General features: G+C 45.1%; 1 protein-coding gene across 1 annotated transcript in view; it reads right to left on the bottom strand.

Annotated features, from left to right (window-relative positions):
• The window catches only part of LOC142777311 (uncharacterized), a 38,452-nt gene that overhangs the window by 14,995 nt on the left and 259 nt on the right, over positions 1 to 23,198 (bottom strand). Inside the window, exon 2 of the mRNA XM_075881616.1 lies at positions 21,585 to 21,751. Within this exon, the coding sequence (XP_075737731.1) occupies positions 21,585 to 21,751 (167 nt within the window). The remainder of the gene's footprint in view (positions 1 to 21,584; positions 21,752 to 23,198) is intronic.

Raw genomic sequence — 23,198 nt, forward strand, 5'->3', positions numbered from 1 at the left:
ACGTGAAGGACAGGTTGCCGAGCGTAAATTACCCCAGTCTTGTGTATGCCACAGGCCCCCATGGTTGTGACAACCAGTACAATGATGAAACCGGTGATTTCCAGAAGAGTTAAACAACATCAACATGATGTGATAAAACGAGGCGTGACCTCGAATGCCCTTGCTTAACTCATAAAATCTACAATTAATCAGATTAACTGGTCAAACGCACATGCCCTGGGAGGGAAGGGGGGAGGGAAGAGAAGCTAGCATTATCCTGCAGGTGGAATCCCTGCACGGACAGCCAACTGCCTATAAACTGAACAGGAGCTTCTGACAATAAACTCTGAAGGCTTATGTCACGTACTAAGGTGTACTTAAGTGGACACTAAAGAGAAACAGTCACTTGGTATAGATTGCAAACTGCATTTTGACAACCCTAATGCCTTACTTTTAAATATTATAAGAATAAAATAAAGGTTGAAGTTTCATTTCAAAATGCATTTCTTGTATTTTCATGACATTGACTTGAGAAAATGTTCTGAAACTTCGTTTGCTACATCTATGGCACGTACAGATCAAAATGTACATTTCTATTAAGGAGAAGTTATGTACGCCCCAGTAGACGCTTTCAAAATTTATGACATCACGGCGTTCGGTACAGGAATCTGAAGGTGGTGTCTCCATCCGCATTTTCTTTTTACGGGCTTTCTCGTTTACCAAGCGTTGCGTTGTGATGAGAGTGGTGTTTTAGAGATTCTCAAATTGTACTTCACCAATACACAAAAAATAGTTCTGCTCTTAGTGTCCCTTTGAGTATGCTGTGCCTTTTTTATGGGTTTTACTGTGAACAAGGCTCCCGCACGAGGTGCCAGAATGTCAGTAAACTGTATTCCCTTGGTTCGTGTATCCTTTCGTGCTTGCTCTAAGAAGCAACAGTTATGAACTGCCTTTTTTCCCATCTTTTCTAGCTGTTCATTGTAGCCAGCCGAAGGAGAGACTTTTCAAGCTTTGATCAATGGCAATGCTTATTTTTGTTACGAATGCACAGACTGCCGTCAGTTTCCATGATCTGGCCAAGTTTCTCAGATATTCCCCGACGTTTCCAGAAGGACCTGAATTCTCCAACTTTTCCAGGTTTTCCAGGTTAAATGACACCCTGTTTTAGTGTTTGGGGTGGTTTGAATGTGCTGACTTCTTTAATTTTGCGGGTGTCTGGCCTGACACCATCTTTGTCAGCTAGGTGACCGAGATCCGATGCTTGTCATTTCCCAAAGCTGCACTTCTTACAGTTCAAAATCAAACGGTCCTTTTTGACACAGTCTAAAACAAGACTCAATGATGACATATGGTGTTTATTGGCACAAGGGCCATGTGATGGCCAAAAAGCAGCATGAACTATGATGACCGAAAAGCAATGGTACGCTATTGAAGTGATATGAACAGGATACGAACATTGATAGTGTTGCGAAGCTGTAAAGCAGCCTAAAATTACGCGCCCGGAGGCAGGTTAAAACTCAAAAGTATTAAAATCATGGAGATGACATGAAACGCGTGACGCTGGAATAAATGGCAGTGTTGGTGGTCCGGCGCGCCGCAGCCGCGACCTCTGTGCAAGAGTGGAGTTACGGATAATTTTGGTATATGGGGTGAAAACTATGTACATCTTTTAAAAACCTAAGAACTGACTGAAGTTTAAAAAGCGGATCCCTACCAATCAGCACAACAGGATCTAGTGGTAGCTGCTGTCGGGCAATAAAAGGTGTTTTTTCCTTAAATCATCTAAATCACTACACTGAACTAGGATGTGTAGTACTGTAAGTGGATCTCCACACCTCTCACAGATGAGTTGGTCATCGCCAGACAAACGGTATGAATGTGTAGAGTGTGTGTCTCCTATTTGCAGCCTTGTAAGTGTAACTTGTGTGTAGAAGGGAGATGATTTAGACTCCAACCAAAAGTTTTGAAGAAACCTGACGTTTCGAAACCGACTTGGTTCCTTCCTTTGGGATGACTGCGGAGACTACATAGCAGCGGCGTCTTCAAAGCACTCTCAAGGTGGATAATGAACCCCCCCTTTCTCTCTCTCGTTTTGCCGTGGAGCCCAGTCCAAGTGTATACGCTGGGGGAAGGGTTCCGAGAAAGCGGTTCAGACAGCACCTAAATTCCGGGCACCCAACCATACAAATCACGACCGAGTGTGAAAGCGACAACTGCCTGCCCTTTCTCGACGTCCAGGTGACAAGAAAGCGCAACGGCCTGGAGTTCTCCGTTCACAGGAAGCCAATGCACACTGGTTTTCCCACCCCGCCTGCTACAAGGCCTCAGTTGTGACCACGCTACTCCAGAGAGCTAAGAACTTATGCTCCAGTGACACGGAGCGAAAGAAAGAAGAGGCCCGTATAATTGCAGAACTCAGAAAAAACGGATACCAAAAAAACTTCAGTCGAGCTGCCACCCACCACACAGAGCAACGAAGGATACAAAAACATCAATCAACCTTAAGGAGAGATGCTACTCGAAGACACTTTTTTTTATTATTCACCCTACAGCAATGAAACTTGAGCTGTTTATGGAACATTTTATGCTGATTTCCAATTTATAATCAGTTTTCTTTCAAGTTGCTTACTTTCAGCTCTGCAAAAGGACAAAGTGAAAACCTTAACCCTTTTGCCCCCCCTCTTTTCATCCCTGAACTTCTGTAATTTTTTACCATTCATAGTTCATAATGTTTGAAATAAAGTTTGGAATGCAAATAACTAATTAGGAAGCATATACAAAATATGTAATGGGCGTGAAAAATAATAGACGTAAAAAGTCCATATTTCACCTACCCTAGTAAAGGTTTACATAGATTTTTTTATTAGACAATAAAATATTAAAATTTAAACTAAATAATTGCATTCGCCATACTTTAGGAAAAATTTGGGCAATATTTCACGCAGATCTAAGCACTGGAAGCGCCCGAAAAAGGAGGGGCACATTGAAAAAAATGCCAAAATTTGTTTTGAGAAAAATGAGTTTTTAAGTTAAAATTGAGTTTTTATTTATGAAAGATAATAAATCTCATGAAATTTGCGCACCAAAAAGAACACTCTTTCTTGTAGTGGCCACTGAGACTAAAATACGCCAGCCCCATGAATTGGTCCCTTTCGGCTTTTTCGAGCCGACTCCTCACAGACATTTCGCTCCCAGACAGAGCCATGAAACGCTTGCCAAACTTCCACTCCATCTGGCAGAGCCTTGTGCCAACTGCAAGCTAGGAAGTAGTTCGACAGGACAGCGAAATCCAAACTAAGTCCAGTGTCATGCCATCTTGCGGCCATGTTTGTGCCACATATCGTCGTACATAATGGCAATGTCGTCTCTGCTAGGTTCTCTCACTGCGAGCTCTTTCAACCTCGCAAGATTGGTGATGACGTCATCCATTGCCGCATCATGAACTTTCCGGCTGACAGGTGTGAATGACTTTTGATGCATTGGTTTTGACTTTGATGCATTGACCGCAAGTTTGGCATTGATCGCAAAATGGTTTGATTTTGATGCATTGGTCGCAAGTGCAATCCACACAATGGCTTTCACTTGCGAGCAATGCATTTTTCCTTCATAACGGAGATAATTACACGAGAAAAGCATTGTTCAGCTCTGCTGCTCGACAAGACATGGACCCCGCAAACAGGTTTCACAGCACATATAGGCGCGCAGCGGCCAATGGCGGTCCCGATCCGTACCGCGTGATCAGCCAGTCGCGGTGCTCGAAAAACGCGCAGAAGCATGCTTCTTTTTATTATTTCTTGCGCTGCATCAGCGAGGGAAACTGTTGTTATTTGAAGAGCGAGGCTCGACCCTTCGGCTCATGCAATCAACAATGGCGAGCGGCGGCGCATTATCGGGGGCAAGGTGCTCGAAGACTGCACACTTTAGACCTTTTAACAGGCACCTTGTGCTCTTTAGATGCAATTTTAAAACATTTCCGGTTAAGTCTCGGCCTGTACTTTTTTTTATAACAGTAGAGGAACTAATCTAGTAATTTTGAAAAAAAAACACTCCCGTTTTTCGACCCGCATCTCCGCTTAATTGATAGCCCCTAGAAACGCGTACCGGTCCCATATGCTCAGGGAATTAGCGAGATGTTGGCGTGGATCTTCAAGAAGGAAGGGGTTCGCATCGGGCACGTGCCTTCATGTAGGCTGGGCCGCCTCCTCCCTCGCCCGAAAGACCGGCCAACAAGGGACAGAACCCCTGGTGTCGTTTACGAAATTTCGTGCATCGAGTGCCCCTCTTCGTATACCGGTGAGACAAAAACCTACCGGAACGACTGAAGCAACACGCGAACAATGTGCGGAAGCTCTACAAAGAGCGCAGCACAGTCGCCGAACATTCTGAGACGTGGGATCACCACATAAATTCACCGGGAAAGCGAGCCAAACTGGAGAAAAAGGTTATTACTCAAGCCGTGGCACAAACAGAGGACAGCCCATAACATCAACCACTCTCTTGGAACCCTTCCCCCTGTGTATACACATGGACTGCGCTCCACAGCAAAACGGGAGAGAGAGGGGGGTCATTATCCGCCCCACGAGTGCTTTGAAGACACCACTGCTACGTAGTCTCCACAGTTACCCTTGAGGAAGGAACGAAGTCGGTTTCGAAGCGTCAGGTTTCTTCGAAACTTTTAGTTATAGTCTAACTCATCTCTCAGTTTTATATCCAACCAGACAGACTTCTCTCGAATGTTTACTTTCAACATGTGTGTAGCGTGATCTAGACACTCGAGGCAAACTTCCAAGTATCGGTTTAATAACATGTGGTTTGCCATCTGTTTGCCAATCCCATAGGTGCTGCCAGCACGCCCTGAGCTTCCGCCGTAACAAACGTTTCATGTCGAGTGAAGGGACGGCCATGGGTGCATTGGCGGGAATGTGGTCGTGCGCAGACGCAGACGCAGCTAGCTGGTCTGCTGCCACATTTCCAAATTCCCACAGTGCCCTGGAACCCAGCACACAACAACATGTCGTTTTAGGGTGTAGATACTGCATAAAAGACAGTAAAGCGACACAAGTACAGGATTTTAAAGTTGTTTAGGTGTTTTCAAAGCTGTCACAACGCTCAGCAAATTTGTGAATACAACCATGCATTGTAGTTGTAATTGCTTAGTATGCCTGACAGCCACAGATACCGCATAGGCTTCTGCGGTAAAAATGCTTGTTTGGGGGTGCAGCATACCGTAATATGAAAAAAATAGGCCAACAGCTGCATAGGACACGCCAGTGTGAGACTTCGAAGCATCTGTGAAAAATTCTGGGCAAGTATACTTGTGTTGCAGTTCGAGGAAGTGTGTGCACATATGTGCAATAGGTGTGTGTTTAGTGACCTCCACAAAAGATAGAACGCAGTTTATAACCTGCCATTGCCACGGTGGCGAATATACTGCTGAAGCCATAAAACAGTGTTCTACAAGTAGCACGGCTGTTTCCTAGCGAGCCTCCTGACAAGGAGTGAGTAGGGCTGTCTCAGCGAAGGATGGTTGTGAAATGAAGTAGAATTGGACAGATCGTTAGTTATGGAGTGAGTGGGATGTTCCTCATCTGAGTTCACCCAGAGATAGTAAGCAAAAGACGTTTAGCATCTCTGCAGATGGAGTGACCAGTAGTTTCACACTGCCTAAAGGCTTTCTATGGGGCTAGTTCGAAAAGCACCCGTAGAAAGGCGAATGCCTAGGTAGTGGACAGGCTTAAGCATCTTTAAAGCTGATGGTGTCGCAGATTGGTAGCTTATAGCACCGTAATCAAGGCGTGTGTGCACAAGGCTTTTATACAATTTCATCAGGCATTTCCTGTCACTACCCCACGTAGTGCACGACAACACTTTCAAAATATTCATTATTTTTAAGCCCCTGTTCTGTAAATACTTGTTGTGGGGTATGAAGGTTAATTTTGTGTCTAATATTAGACCGAGAAACTTATGCTCAGACTGCACAGACAGACGTCGACCATGTAGTTCAATTTCGGGATCGGGATGAACTCCCCTCTACCAGCAGAACAAGACGCATGCGCGCTTTCGCGCATTCAGTTTAAAACCATTCTGATCTGCCCATTGAGAAACCTTGTTCAAACCTAATTGAACCTGTCGTTCACATATTGAGAGGTTGCACGATTTAAAACCAACCTGTACATCATCAACATGTGTGCAGTAAAACATATTGCGAGGGATAGCAAGGCGCAAGGAGTTCATTTTGACTATGAAAAGTGTGCAACTCAATACACCTTCTTGCAGCACTCCTGTTTCCTGGACAAATGTTCGCAACAAAACAGTGCCTAATGAAACACAGAATGTGCGCTTGGTCAAGTAGCTTTCGTTATGATCAACAAACATTCTACCCCATACATCGAAGTGTGAGAGGTCTCTCAGTATGCCAAAGCGCCACGTATTATCATAGGCTCACCTGCCAAGTTCAAGGGTGCTGAATGAATCCGGGAGATTTCTGCAACGGGGGGGGGGGGGCACAAAAAACAAGGACATACAAACAAACGAAAACATTGCGAAAAACAAAAGGCGGTGGGAGGGGGTCTCAATCGCAAGCACCAACATCAGCGTTGTGGTCTTATAGTGGCTAGGAGTGGCCGAACACACCAGGGTAAGGTTTTTTACTAAGGTGAGAGTCTCAAAGGATCAACACAATTAGCAGAATCTATTTCAGTCAAAACAACTCTCGTGTGTCTTTCTGGGACACACGTGAACGGACGGGACGGCGCAGCTGGCTGCCACAAAAGCGCGGGTCAAAGCTTTGCTCACTACTACGTTCTTTTGACACGAACGCCAAAATGCATCTGGCCCATTTTTGTTGCGCAATTATATGGACAGTCTAGGCTGTTTTTTGCCGTCGCCACCGCCGGCATCCTTCACAGTATATGTATACCTATCTATATTTATGAACACTCAAAGAAAAAAAGCCGCCCGCACTTGGTACCAGGCTCGTCGCGATGCGGCGACGCGTGCTTATCTCTCACGTGTACTTTGTCTCATGGATGGATGCCTGCGTGCGCGCTCATCCTTTGGTGAGGGAATTGTGTGCCTTCGGCTTTCACTGAAACAAAACCGTTAGTTGCCGGCCCCACAAAGGCCACTTTGGTCTCTGCACAGGTCCCTTTTGCAATAACAGCACGCTTTTCATACACAGCGAGGTATAACACTGGGACACTCGTTAGTTTGTACTCATCTGTACCTGTGATAGCGTATCGTGCATCGTTTTTGTTCAAACAGCTCATTACATGTCGAGCGGTAAACGTTGTTAGTTACGATACTCTTGTTCTGCGAGTATCGTTTTCGTGCATCATTAGTGTGTGAGCAGAGCGCCACACGTTTCGATCTGCTTGCCGTTCTCAGCGTTAATTTCAAGTTGTTGCTGTCGCATTTATTGCTTCGCCCTTGCGGCGAAACTGTAGCCTTTTTATTTCTGATGCATTTACTGTCTTTAACCTACTACTGGGTGCCCTCAGAGCTCGTAGATCCCTATCGCGTTGCCACGACCGCGGTGTTGTGCGCAGTGGTTGCGGAAAACGGTAGTTCAATTTACAATTCCCAAGTGCTTGGCTCCGCACGCGCCTTCAAAACTAAGTCATTTTATGCCATCTACGATGGCATGTGCCGCAGTTTTGTCTGCAGAGTTTGCGGAAAACAGCATTGCTTTGACTGGTTGAGCGCACACTTTCGGGGTTGTGCCAGTTACGCCGTCACCATACATGATCGTGTCAAGAAAGACCGTGGTTTCGTCCACAGCGGTTGTGGCAATGACAATCACATGCACTGCACAAGACAGTGCGTGCACCGGTCGCACGTGTACTTCTGAAGCTCTGAGTACGCTGCTCTCACTATTCCACCAAGGGATGCAACGTTTTGTGCCATGTCCCGTTTGTGGGATACAATTTGTTGTAGCATCAATTAGAAAAGCTGTAAGGTAGTCTACAGCTGCATCTATACTTAAGCCACACATATCAGGTCAACTTAGGTTGCCAGCATTCCGAAACTTTTCCCAGTCTGCCTTGCCAATCTGCCATCTGAGATCCTATGGAGGGCCTGTTTTATCTATTGTTGTACTCAAAATTAAAGGAAAATGATCACTTACATATGAATTATTTATGATTTTCCATGTGAGTAACGATAGGAGCAATGGAGAGACATACGGAGGTCTATTTATGAGTAGGTGTTGTTAGCGGGACTATAGTATGTTGGGTCCTTTCGATTTAGGAGACACGCACCAAAAAAGGCAAGGAACTGTTCAATTAGGTGGCCTCGCGCATTACAGCCAGAGTTACTCCATAGGCTATTATGAGCATTAAAGTCCCCTAAAACAAGTTACGGTTCTGGAAGTTCATCGATTAGTGACTGGAATTCATGTTTGTTCAGTTGATGATGTTGAGGTATGTAAATACTGCAAATTGTTACCAGTTTATTGAAAATGACAGCTCGAACAGCTACTGCTTGCTTCAAGAGATGTTTGAAGTGGTAAATGTGCGCAGGCTGTTCCTTGACTAACTATTATGGCAACACCACCGTATGAAGCTACAGCATCATCTCGGTCGTTTTGAAAGATAACCTGTGTAGAAAGTTAGCGTGTTTTGACTTTAAATGTGCTTCTTGCACGCACAGCACTTTTGCTGTGTGTTTGTGTAATAGTTCCTGGATATCGCCGAGGTTTCTCAACAGTCCTTTGACGTTCCATCGTAGTAATTCTGTCATTTTAATGTTGCGTTGTGGTGTGTGTACAAAGTGTTTCCTAAGATTACAGGACCTTTTGGGGGCCCTGTAATTCGGGTTTTTTTTTCTTGGCGCGTACCAAAGAGTTGCACCTATCCTTCAGCATCTGAAGCGCTGTAGGTGTGGTACTTGTATCCATCACCTCCTGTGAGGTGGTGAATGATGCCCACTCGGCAGGCACATTCACAAACTTTCGGATCTGCTTGCAGTGGTCCGAGGTCCAGCAGACACGGGGGTCTGCCGACCCTGTTTGTCAAGTGGCAGAGCTGTACAGGCTGTTCCAGCTGGGGGTGCTGGTGGTACGATCGCAGCCACACACTGTGTGACATTCGCAGGTGCAAAAACATGTGGCGCGGCGCCCCGGCACGTCACATTGGTGAAGGAGGGAAAATACAGGTTGTGTAGTGCGAAACGTTGACGTGCTTTTATGAATGAGATTGAATTTGACCTTAAGTTCTACTGTTTGTTTCTCTTTTTTCCATTCGAGGCATGCTTGTGAGAAGGCAGGATGATCTCTTTCACAGTTCAAACTGAGTTGCTTCTGAGGTACAATTGTCGGATGTGTGTAATGGATGCACACTTTGCGCAAGTGGTGCACCCTCTGCAATTCTGTGATCCATGCCTGAAATGTTCAAACTTGAAACATCGACAAGGATTGGAAATCTGTGGTCTTACACGAAGCTTACGATAGCCAGTTTCAATTGATTCTGGTAGGTCACTGGTTCCGAAGGTAATTATTAAATGTTTTGTAGGAGTATGTTGCTGCGCCTTATTGTTATTTGTTGGACTTTGACCACGTTCTGGTCGTGCCAAAGGAAAAGGTGACTGCCGATTTCCCCTAGGTGGGTCAGCCCAAGGGTGCCGTCTACATAAAGCCGGGACCAAAGGTGCGTGTTGCCTCTGCTGGGGGGTCTTAAAAGTCGAATCACTCGGCGTCGGCTCAACCCCCAGGATCCTCTTTTCCCCAGACTCGACCGCCCCCCCCCCTTTTGTTGGCTCGTGTCCGTGGTGTTGCCACACACACCAAACGCCTGCTTGCGCAGACGCCTCTGCGGGGCTAAAACAAGACTCAAACAGGCGTTATGCTCTTGAAAGGTACGACAATAAATGACAACGTTGTCAACGCAGCACAAATACTCTTCCCAAGACCCCAAAAGATACAGTCCATAAATCTTTTGAAGATAGCGGGGCGTTGCAAAGCCCAAACGACATCACATTAAATTGGTACTGTCCACAAGGCATCATGCATGAGGCTTTCTCTTTGTCTGAAGGGTGCATAGGTATCTGCCAGTATTTTGATCATAGGTCTACTGAAGAAAAGTACGAAGTCAAGTGTAAGCAGTCAATTATACCGTCAATCTGAGGCAGCCAATATACATCTTCTTTGGTGAGGGCATTGAGTCGCCTGTCGTCAATGGAAAACCTCCAGGAACCGTCTTTATAACCAAGATGACTGGTGCTGCCTTCGGGCTACACGACTCTGCGATGACGCCCTTTTGCAGCATTTCCTGAACCTAGTCAATAATAACTTTGTGTTCTGATGACGATGCTCGATAAGGTTTCTGCCAAATCGGATGAGCAGTGCTGGTATCAACCCTGTGCCGAGCGCGAGAACATGGTAGAGGTAATGGCTTCTTGGCAAAAGTCAAACACAAAAACATATTCTCCAAACAGGTGAAGTAATGTCTGCTGCTCGTGTGACCGCAAAGTGGTGCTAATGATGCCTTCGATCAGCGTCTCGTAAGAGCAACTGCGCTGGCTGTACAGTGAAACCTAATTCGAACTCTGTTATTTCGACATCCCACTTAATTTGCAATATTTCTGCGGTCCCATATTTTTCAAAGTAAGTCTGAGTGGATAATTTGAAGCGGCGGTCAGCACCAGTCTGGTTAATTCAAAAACTTTGGGTGCCATGTGGGAATTCCTGATCCCAATTTCGCTGCAAATCCGGGAGAACAACTGCCCTTAAAGGGACCGACGACTGCCCAGAACATGAGATGACTGCACGTATCGAAAGATTGTCCCTTATAGAGATTCAAACCAACCGCATTTTTCTCGTGAGAAGTGAAGTTATATTTTTGTTTCGTCATTGAAAATCGCAAAAATAATCTGTGGCTCCACCTGGTGGCAGAAAGTTCAATTATCCGCGCTGCCTTATCACGTGATCATAAACTAGTGTACGCGGTGAACAATTGTCCCGTTAGTATTGAAATATTGTATGTTTCTTTGTAGTAAAAAAATATTGCTCCTTATAAATGTATTTATAGGCCTGCGTTAGTCTTAAGCAATAAAGTGGCGCTGCCTTGGCATGATGAAATGATCCTGTGTTCGTCAGCGCGACTTGACCCAACTTGCCTACGTGTTCCCCGCGGCGGTGGTCTAGTGGCTAAGGCACTCGGCTGCTGACCCGCAGGTCACAGGTTCGAATCCCGGCTGCGGCGGCTGCATTTCCGGTGGAGGCGGAAATGTAGTAGGCCCGTGTGATCACATCTGAGTGCACGTTAAAGAACCCCAGGTGGTCGAAATTTCCGGCGCTCTCCACTTCGGCGTCTCTCATAATCATATGGTGGTTTTGGGACGTGACAACCCACATATCAATCAATCAATCAATCAATCGCCTATGTGTTCAAGAAATCGTGCATGTAGTTTCCAGGCCTCCACGATTTTAGAGTGATGTGTTTTTACTGACACTTTGTCTCAGAAAATACACACCGTGAAGTTATTGGTGACTTGACTTGGCTCGTTTGTCAAGAGAGTAATGATGATTGGACAAGCCATCTACGACACAGGCGCATCAACCTTGGGCGCAGGCGCATGCAACGCGGTACGAATACAAGGAAGCTGTATAAAGGCACATCGTCTCATTGTAATGGCTTGTTATTTTGATAAATGGTTGTAAAGCTAAGAATAAACGTGGTTAAGCATAGATAGAGAAACTCCTGCGAAAGCAGAACAATGACAGCATGCACAAGTCGCTAAAATGGCTACCGGCACCACTATCAATTCTCAGCGTTGCCGGCCAAAAAGGCACTTCAGTATTCAGAGCCTTTCAAATAAAAAAAATACTGCTTAGAGGGGTAAGACAGCTGAGAATAAACTGGAAGCAGCTTCTGAAGCAGCAAAATTCAATTTTGAAGCAGACGAACCTTACTTTGGAACAATCAGCGGCATTTATTATGTGGTCCTGGAAGCTTAAAAAGCTCATTTTTAGCAACGCGGGGGGGGGGGGCACAAGTGCATTTTACTTACTTACAGTACACATTACTCTAAAATAGTCTTTAAAGAAGGTTTTTGAACAGATTATCGCCAGGTATGAACTTCACTACCTTTTTACTTAACACGAGAACTCTCCGGCCCTTGTAAAAAAAGTGAAATAATATTTTAAAAAGTTTTTGAAAATTAGGTTCACCGCAATCACTTCATAAGAGAAAGGCACCGCACTCATAAATAATTTAAAAAAATTGCCCTCTCACCTTCCCGAAGGGAATCGTGAAGGCATTTCTTATGCCGAGACTACACAACATAGTAACTTTAACGGTGTAAATTAATTATGAGACGAGGATTTATACTGTAACCATTTATTCACACATTCATCAGCCAGCGAACGGTCGAGATTGAGGCACGCTCTTCACTCCGTTTATATATACGTATGAGCAAGGGGACGGGAGAGTGGGCCGCAGGGAGGAGAGAGAGCGAACAGAGAGAAAAGGAGTGGCGAAGCACTGCAAGTGTCATTGTACCTGACAACCATAATGTCAGCATCTTATCAACACAAACACTACACAAATGCTGGCAGCACAAACGCTACAAACGCATTTAAAAAACACTGCGTTGAGGCGGTGGCAAGTCACGTTCAAGTCAAGAAGGTGGAGGCTCTGTTTGCTTGGGACAAGGATAAGCCCGTGCGCCTGCAGCTATTGCTGACAGCTGCTGACGCCGAAACGTGACGCGGTGGGAGCTCCGGTTGCTAAGTATGTGCGTGCCCGCAGCTGTTGCTATGTGAGAGGGCGGTGAACAAATGCCAATGAACGCCTGACAAAGCCCGACTAAGAAACACATTCGCATTTAAAATTGAGATTGCACAAAAATAATAGTTACCTGAGAGTGGGCCTTCACTTAAGAAAAGTGACATGCTATCGTCAAGTGTACTACAAGCTTTTAACTGATAATAAAAAGCGCGGTGCACTGCCGTTCATGGCCACCTCGTGAGGAACCACTTTCAAGAGTGCCGCGCGAAAGTCGAGAAACCTCTCCGCATCGACTATCTTGTAAAGCACATGCTATGGCACTAAGTGATAAGCCGATGGTACTAGGCGATAACGCCTCTCGGCACAAGCAACCACACATTATCAGTATTGCGTACGTTAGCCTGTTATACTTTCTTTAATATCTATGGCCATTGACTTGTGATTTACACCCGCACCACCCCGCAGTCCACGCAAACGAAGTGCCAAACCAACAAATGCCAGATTTCTTGCAAAAAAAAAAGTATGCCTGTCACACTGTGGAATGGCTACCGATCAAAACACCAGTCGAAAGTAAAGCTAAGCCTAAAGCTCCTGTAACCCAGAGCCGGCTCGCAGGGATGCCTCTTAAAGCGCTCATCACAAGTTTCGATTATAAAACAGAGCAGTATTGCAAATCACAGTTTACGAAAACTGTGCCACATGATCACCAACGCGTCACGAGTCACGAACAAAGCACGGATGTGCCCGTTTGAAACTGGTTTGAATGCCACAGGTTTTGTGCACTACGGGTTTGCAAATCTTATAGGTTTCGTACCCTGCACTATGAACGAGTATTTAGTGCTGCTACTAAGTGGGTCTCTCGCTACCTGCAGACGCCGATGTGGGAACACGTGCGCGCAAGTGACCGCACGCGGCAGTGCTGACATGAAAATTGCAACGACCAGAGAAACGTGTTTCGCACAACAAAGAACCTGAAAGTAGAAATCCAGCTACGCAGCCCACTCGGTTGGGGCGGCTAACTCGGTGGTTTTCGCAAAGTGACAGTGGCCTCAGAACACACAGTCTAGCTAGCAGAACACTTGATTCACGACAGCACATTTTTGTGGGGTCACGCATATTTACAATAGTCCACAGGAGATTATGACGGCACCGTGGGAGCCCTCATCACGAGAAAGGTGTAAAATAAAGAACACGCTAGGGTTTTCTTTCTATAGAAACTAGGGCGTCTTTTTTTTATAGTATTCCTGGCACTGTTCAAAAAATTATGTTGTCAACTCAGTCTTTTTTCCCCACTGAAGCTGAGGTTGGCATCAAAATTCTTCGTTATTTTGGAGCAGCTTGGTCCAAGTAATCACAAACGTATAAAAAAATGTGCAATATGTACAGCTATTCCACCCCTATGCTTATAAAATAACTACGCGCTTTTGGGAGTAACTACTGCAGTTGCGAACACAGTGAAAAGTACGCTTCCGGACGCGCCGAGAAAAACTGGGTAAAAAAAATCACTTGTTGGTCCTTTTAAGAGAAATAGGGAAATGCAGTGTGGCAATGCTAATGAGTGGCAGCTGAAGCACCCCAGCGTGGCTACTTCCAGTGCAACAAAAAAAGCGAGATGAAAAAAAAAAAGGTTAGTGGTCAACTAAAATGTGTGCCTGGGGAGAAGACATGCTTCACTGCAACACAGCAGTGACGCCCAGGCAGCATATCACGTGTCTCCAGCAACGTCAGCACGTCATGGTTTACCCATTCTTGGTTGGATTGTAAAGAAGTAAATTAAGGACAGTTTTGCGGAATTTGAAATGAATGCGAACATCTGATTGCCAGTTGCTCTAGCAATTTGCGCACTTGCACTGCTACCGGAGTTGTTGCCTGCAATGCCTCCTTTGAAAACTAAGTTCAAAAGCTTCAACAATCAAGTTTTCCAACCTAACACATTGCGAATTTCACCACACTTGCCATTATTGAATTCTTTATTTTACTTGAAAGAATGGGAGAATGGTTCCCTCATGACGTGCTGACGCAGGGAGGAACAGGTGAAATGCTGCCCACGTGTTATTACTGTGTTGCAGCGAAAATGGCTTGCTTTCTGCAGATGCACAGTTCAGTTACTCACCCCCCGACAGAGTTTTTTTCTTTCTCAGTGCCAGTAGCGAGGCCTTTTGTTCCCCTGTGTTTGTGAAAAAAATTAAGACCAGGTATTGCTGGAAAAAATAACCACTGGAGCCACAAACTAGCCGGCACAGCAAACGACCAGCCCTTGATTACTTCAAACGATTCAAAATTACTTGCATCCAACTTTGTGAATTTTCTGTTAATTAAAAAAAGCCACCTATTTCAAAGATTTCTTGTGGCCCCAGTGACTTCAAGTTAACGAGGTTTTACTGTACTTTGTTTACTTCCATCTTTTACTTTACTTTGTTCACTTTCATCTTAGCGATGCCAATTGGGCAGACGGATGCACCAAACTACGGTCAGATGCGGAAGAACTGCTTCGGTAATTCTCCTGCCGTGAGGTGCCCTTAGAATAGGTGGGACAATAACCGAATCATATCATGATGTCGGCTCTCTCTCCTGATGACAGAATCGAGCTATATGCTCGGCGATACCGCAACAGTAACACACAGGGGCTTGGCTGTATACAGTGTACTCCTGGAAGGTATTGCGGGGATATGGTGGTGGCACAAATGCACCTTCTTTTGGGTTGTGATAGGTGTTGGCGGGCTGGCAAGGGTAACTGAAATGGTGTTCATACCTATGTACCAGGTCGTTATTGCGCTGTGGCCTCGGTGGTGTGTTTGGCTTGTACATGTAGTCATCGATGCCTGCAGTGGCCATCGACACGTGACAGTGAGAGGGAAGCGGCTATAGCGTAGCTTCATACAGCATGAAGTACCATATTTACTCGCGTAATCCTCGCACTCGCATAATTCTCGCACCCCCACATCGCCCAACAATAATAAGATTTTTTTTTCCTCGAGTAATTATCACACCCTCAAAAACTGCCGCAATAATGTCGTCTGCTTGTTTCAGCCACTGATCATGATAGCGCACACCATCTGGCGCCATCTCTTAAGCATCAAGCGTACTATTATACAGCAATTCGATCTAATACAAGCCGAAGTGACAAGTGCGCTTTGCGGCGTGTTTTGTATGTTGTGTCGGTAATCTTATGTTATGGGGGAATACTGAAGTTACACAGCTGCTTTCAAGTTGAAAGTGATAGATCATGATATAAACAACGGCAACAGGGCCGCCGGTAGGCCCTTACGGGCATAAGAGTTTTGTGTTCGCTACTAGTGACGGCACCTGAAAGCCACCAAGACACGTTGGGCCTGCCATGTGCCTAAAACTGGGATTGATGGTAAACTTTGTTTCTTCAGAAGGAAACCACTGATGATTCTGTTAAATAGTTATTAGCCCAATACTGACGTTCTACGCTTACTTTTTCAGGGCTCCTGTTGAGCAACAAACGCTACTGCCACGCCCGCAACGCCCACAAGCTTTGCGTATGGTATTCTAATTCTTGACTATTTGCTTGCACTTTTTGTGTCTCAAATAAATCTTGCCTTGTGTTCAACCTGTGCATTTATTGTTGAAATAAGTTTTAATTAGTACTTCTTAAAGCTTGCTGTTAGTTGCTGTTTTGAGAATCCCGATTTGGGGCCACTTCGTTTTCTTTTTCGCTCTGTACGTTTTCTGGAAAGTTTTCCCCGCGTGATTCTCGCACACCCCAACTTTGCATCGGTTTTCCACCAAAAAAGTGCTAGGATTATGCGAGTAAATACGGTAAGCTCTTCACGAATCATCTCGCATATTGTCGACGCAGTATCAAGCGGCGTGTTTGTGAACACTTGCAACGGTGGTTACATTTGGTAGGCGACCGAGTTTGGAAGTAATATGCCACATCTGCAGAGTCTCGAATGTGCGACAGCGGCTTATGCAGTGATGAAAATGACTTACTTTTTGGAGCATACCTTGGAGCAGGAAAAGTACTGCTTCGGAGTAGCTATTGGTGTTTCAGTAGCAGATACTAAATTAGCCATATACGAATTGAAGCTCAGAGCCTTGTTCATGCATCTCGTAAATATTGAAAGGGCCCTGCAACACTTTTTCAGCATGGTCAGAAAATGCTGCCGATCAGTAGTAGAGGCTCCCAAGAACACACTAGCCAAATGTTATAGGGCAGCAGGCGGCCCCGAATTCACAATAAATTGTCAAAGTCAGCCCAAATTGTTTTCACTTCCCTCAAGAAATGACCAAAGACACTCAAAAGTCACTCGTAGAAGGCCATCTATCAGCCATTGGCTGATTTGAACATGGTGCGCAAGGTTGTTACAGAGATCGCCACAGGAGGCTGCGACTTGTCCACACGTGCACGAGCAGTCGCACTGAAAAAACCACTGTTCTCTACTATACTTTATACATGAAGAAAACTTGTATGTGTATTTTTGAATCAAAAATTGTTATGCCTAGGGGCAGACTTTCGAAATTAAAAAAAATCTGCTTATTCAAAAAAAGAGAAAAAAGTGTTCAAGGTCACGAGGTGCATGTGACGTGTTTTTTTTTTTGCCCCTGCTATTTCTCTCTGCATAGATTGCAGCCCTTTTGTCGGGACGAGAGAAGAGAGAATGCAATTGCTGTGTGCCACGAATCTTTGTAACTCCACTGGCACAGGATGGATTCCTAAAATTTTTGTGGCGTTGAATTTTTTAGGCAATAAGCTCTTCCGGTGAACTCGTTCCATGATTATGAAAAAAAGTGTTTCAGGGCCCCTTTAGTACTTACTATAGAATACATTCAACTCTGTCACTACAGCGAGAAAATGGCTATTTTTCAGATGTCTCAACAACAAAAGTTTTTGCCAGTTATCAAAGTACTCCAGCACGCACTGCAGAGAACCAAATAATGCATAATGATAAGCTGCAGATCTTATCGTCACTCACTTCCTGTTGTTGCGCAGGATCGGCGCCTGCCAAAAAGGTTGTATCTATCCTTGAGGCCACGCTGCCTATCACTGACTTCGTTTAAGGCGGCCAGCGAAACAGGCGGAGATGTTGGCATTTCAACCGATAGATCGTGTTCTGTCATTGAGCCGCCTGGCACTGGTGCCCTTCTGATGTACCCGTGCCATTATCTCGCTGTGCCGTTGATTTATTTTGCTTTTTCTCAAACTTGTTAGCGGTGCGGAACTTGCAATACAGCTTAGCCATAATGAAAGATTACAAAATTGGCTGACAGCGTAGGCATAACGCACTGTTTTGGAGACTGCGGCACAGCGCAATGCCGGTACACTGTCAGAACGTACAGACTGTTGAGAATCAGAAATGCTTGCTCTGATTTATTGCTAACTTGCGCGGTTTCGGATGCCGACGAGAATAAAGTGATATGCCAGAGAGATACGCTCACCGCTTCATGTGCGCTTCGCCGCCGCGCACAGCAGACAGCTCGGGAGGCCCGGCGAATCAGAAAGTGCGACTTAGTCGTGTGCTCGCAGCAACAAAAGGCTCACGTGGCGAGACTTTTTTTGATGCGGATTCATGGCGTGCATACTGAGTAAATGAAAACAAGCGCGTTGGGATATGAAAAATGAAAAGGGTGGTTCTTTCGAGTGCGACCAAGATGGCTGTTGTAGCAAGCGTAGAACGGCAACAGCTCGGTGCTGAGAAAGCCCATTTTTCACGCATCCATTGCTAAAAGTTTAGCCCACTAATATAGCATAAAATGCTGTCATGGCTATAATAGCAATCTATGATGCATGAAAATCAGTGAAATTATGCATCGATAGCGGCCCAAGAATCTAAAAGTAATGTTTTCAAAACATTGACTTGTTTTGAGACTTTCGGTCTCAAGGACCCACCTCCCCATTCAAAACAGAAAAAAGAAATCTCAGCCAAGGTACTGCTTCAGAGCTCTTGCCATGCAGGGAAGCATTTCCCAGTTTTTCTTAAGACACAGGTGCACTTGTATATTTTTCAGATAATTTTTTTTTATGAGAAGAGCTTGCTGGTGTTCATGATTAGACGGACACATGCAATATGGATAATGCTTATATACAAACAACAGCTCTTTAGTAAATAGCTGGCATAAGATAGAGCCAATTACGGTATTCATCATCATCATCATCAGCCTGACTACGTCCACTGCAGGACAAAGGCCTCTCCCATGTTCCGCCAGTTAACCCGGTCCTGTGCTTGCTGCTGCCAATTTATACCCGCAAACTTCTTAATCTCATCTGCCCACCTAACCTTCTGTCTCTCCCTAACCCGTTTACCTTCTCTGGGAATCTAGTTAGTTACCCTTAATGACCAGCGGTTATCCTGTCTACGCGCTACATGCCCCGCCCATGTCCATTTCCTCTTCTTTATTTCAACTATGATATCCTTAACCCCCGTTTGTCCCCTAATCCACTCTGCTCTCTTCTTTTCTCTTAAGGTTACACCTACCATTTTTCTTTCCATTGCTCGCTGCGTCGTCCTCAATTTAAGCTGAACCCTCTTTGTAAGTCTCCAGGTTTCTGCTCCGTAGCTAAGTACCGGCAAGATACAGCTATTATATACCTTCCTCTTGAGGGATAGTGGCAATCTACCTGTCATAACGGTATTATGGATCAACATTGTCAGATTGCGAAGCAGCTACCATAATTTGACATTTGACTCGCTGAGGTTTTTTTCGATTACCGAATGTCAATGTTACTGCAGCATAGCCACAAATGGCATGCATTTTTTTCAAGTTCGTCAGCCAATCACATTCCCCCCCCCCTCGCACACACACATTGGTTCACGAAAAGGTCTGTCAAAAAGCACTACATTGCCAAATCGGGCAAATTCAAACTGATTCTGGAATGCACTTACTAGGAAGTGCTAGGTGCTTGTGAAACAAATTCAACATGACAAAAAAGATGGTTCAAAGCATGAATCACCACTGATAAATTTGAATAGACGTGGTGACGAAAGAGTTAATTAACACACAACAATCAATGTAAATTTCATGAAGCGGACAGTGGCAGGTTGTGAAAAATGTGCTGCGAAATGAAGTATAATTTGATATATTAGTATTTGTGGCAGAAATTAAATCAAACCAAAAAAGCTAAGGGCCACATTTTAATTGATTGATTGATATGTGGGGTTTAACGTCCCAAAACCACCATATGATTATGAGAGATGTCATAGTGGAGGGCTCCGGAAATTTTGACCACCCGGGGTTCTTTAACGTGCACCCAAATCTGAGCACACGGGCCTACAACATTTCCGCCTCCATCGGAAATGCAGCCGCCACAGCCGGGATTCGATCCCGCGACCTGCGGGTCAGCAGCCGAGTACCTTAGCCACTAGACCACCGAGGCGGGGCGAGCGCCACATTTTAAAACTATCCAGAGTTGCATATACCTTTTGCCAAATAAGCGGTAGATAATCGGTATGAGATAAAAGGAATCCCGTTCATTTTCACATTTCACTGCACTAGCCTGGAAGTCTAGTTGAGGAAAAAAAAAGCCAAATGAACTATATGCTTAATATGCCAGTTCTTGTTGCATAAATGAAATCAGAGCTGATAATGCCCTACACTATAGCACACTGGGATGATAGTACACAGATTTTTTTCGGTTTCTTTAGGACTTATGAGTCAGTCAAACAGTGAAAGTTTGTCATTCTCATTCTCTCAGTGTCATTTCAGAGCATGTTTGGAGCAATCATTAACGAAAATTACTGTTTGGAGCATCATTTCTCTTTTGGAGCAGCACTTCCATCACTGCTTATGATGTCGGTTATTGTGCCAAGGCTCTCTTTGCTGATGAAAAACTGATATACATCTTTGGCAATGCCCTTCAACCGCTGGCCAACTTTGTCCTCCTCTGACATAGAAGTGTTGACGATTTTGCAGAGATTCAAGATGGTTTGGATATAGGTCGTGTACGCCTCACCTGGGATCTGGGCTGTCTACAACAGCATTTGTTCTGCTTGCTTTGGCTTTGATACAGTATCTCCAAAGCTCGGCCTTATTTGAGACACGAAGCGATCCCATGACGTGAGCGCATCCTGGAGGTTCTCATACCACATGAGTGCTGTGTCTGTCAAGAAGCATACTACATTGGATAGCTGGGTCTCGGCATCCCACTGGTAGTATTTGCTCACCCATTTGCAGTGTGTGAACTAGGTGTCCACATCCTCGCCAGATTTGCCACCAAATGTGCGAGGCACTAACAGGTCCTGACGCAACCAGGGACCAGCCACGCCCGAAGCTGGCACTAGCGGTGCTGTAAATGCCAGCTTCGGGGATCCGGTTTCCATCATCACCGTGAGACACCCCAGCCGCCAGTGGTAGCATAAGCAAGGAGGCGACTTCGGCGTAGATCAAGTGCTTGCAGAACCGTGGCGCTAGATCGACTGCCTCGAAGCTCCACCAACAACAGTAACGTTTGAATTAAGGTTGACGGTGTTTACTTTCAAGATGAGAATGAGGTCAGGCAATGGCCGGCTGGAGTCCACCGGCCACACCCGACAACCTATTCTTCCTCTCACATGCCCGGATCACACCGTAGCAATACTTTAAAATTTGATACACAATTCTGACAGCCTGAAACTCAGTCTATGTTCCACATTCGTGTCAGTTCTGTGTCATCAAAGCTCTGCTCATACTATAAAAAACTAAGAGCAGGCCTCAAAGGTGATGAATGACTTTCAGTCTCAGTGCAAGAATGAGAGACAACCAAGAAACATACGAATAGCACTTTTGATTAGCACTTTTCTATTGTCAATATTTTTTTTTTCTTTCAGCTGAAACTAGCACTTTCTAGTGTCTCTTGCGCACAATAGATTTTTTGTGAGAAACTATGGAACCTAAATATGCATGCATAAGTAAAATAAGCTGGTACAAGAGCCTCACGTGGCAAGCTTCTTGGCGACATCCTGGTTGGGTGCCGTGACATAGGAAACCGAAAAGGTACCAGAGGAGAAGTTTCCTGAGGCACCAATGCCTGCCATAGATGCTAGGGCCCGGCGAGCTAGCAAGGAAAGTAGGCCTTGGTGCATTAACAGCGCAACAAAGATGACCTGCAGATGTAGAGTCACAATATAATAATGGTAGTTATTCACTTATTTATTTATTAGTACCCTCAAGGCCCAAAGGCACAACAGAAGGGCGTAGTACATACGGCGATGCATAGGACAGTAAATGGTGCATGGAACTAAACTAATACGAAAAGTAAGTAACCACTATCCACTGATATCTAGTGTTGTATAATAACAGCGAGGTAGCGACCAATGTGCCAGTAATGACTAGGGACGAAATTGATTATGATACCAGTGTGCACAGGGCTCTGCATTAGAGGGGAGAAGGGGAATGCAATTTTACCACAGCGTCCAACCCCCTCAAATTAGTCAACTCTATAAAAAACAATCTTTGCAATGAATACGAACATGATGACTAAATGAGGACGAGTTTCCCAGAACATCTTTCCTTTGGCCTCGAGCTCTGCGAAGGCAAAGGTGGGAAGTATGCAGTTATTAAAATGAAATCTGACAGATGCTCAGCTGACAATATCCTTGAAAACCTGCACGGCCATAATAACCCTGGGCTAGAAAAAATGACGGGGTAGGCCTGGCCAAGTAAAGGTATGGGACAGACAAGGCAGCTCCATTCAATGGTTAGAAGGGGAAGTAGTGCACCAATGTGTACACTAATGCTTATGATAATATAGATTTAGCTACAAGAGTGTGAAGTTGACAGGGTTTCAAGTGGAGGCTATTGATCCAGGTAGGCCGTTCTAGCCCTTATAATCAGGTTTTGCCTGGCACAGCCCACTACTGATGTAATTGAAGGTTTTAGATGCATAGGACAGTAGCGACATTAAGAAGGTGGCTGCAAAATATAATAAAAAGATTTTCGGAAACAAAGATAGGCGGGAATATTTGCGGCAGGAGGCGCAAGCACATCACTAAGTTTTATAAAGTTTTTCTTTTTTTCAAAAGTAAAAATTAAACCTTAGTAATAACATCTGGGGTTGAACGTCTTAAAACCACGATATGATATGAGGGACACCGTAGTGGCGGTCTCCGGAAATTTCGACCATATGTTGTTCTTTAACATGCACTGACATCGCACAGTACAGGGGCCTTTACTATTCCGCTTGTATCGAAACGCGAGTGCCGCGGCCGAGATCGAACCCGCGAAATTCGGCTCAGCAGTCGAGCACCCTAACCTCTACATCCCCGCGGCGGACAATCATTAAACCTTCAAGTGCCACTTTAGCTGTTGTACACCCCCCTTCCCAACACACAAACACACCCGCGCGCGTGGCACTACGGTGACGGGGCCCGTCAGCACAGTACTATAGTTAGGGCGAGGGGTCCCGTCAGCGTAGTGTAATCGTAGCGAGAACATAGTGTCAGATAGCGACACCAAAAGACACAGCACAAACCTGCGAGACAGACAGAAACATTAGGTCGGCAGAGCAACACCAAGGCCGTAGTTTCTACCCTGGCGCGTTCCGACCAAGTT

Source organism: Rhipicephalus microplus, chromosome X, assembly GCF_043290135.1.
Source record: "Rhipicephalus microplus isolate Deutch F79 chromosome X, USDA_Rmic, whole genome shotgun sequence".
NCBI lineage: Eukaryota > Metazoa > Arthropoda > Arachnida > Ixodida > Ixodidae > Rhipicephalus > Rhipicephalus microplus.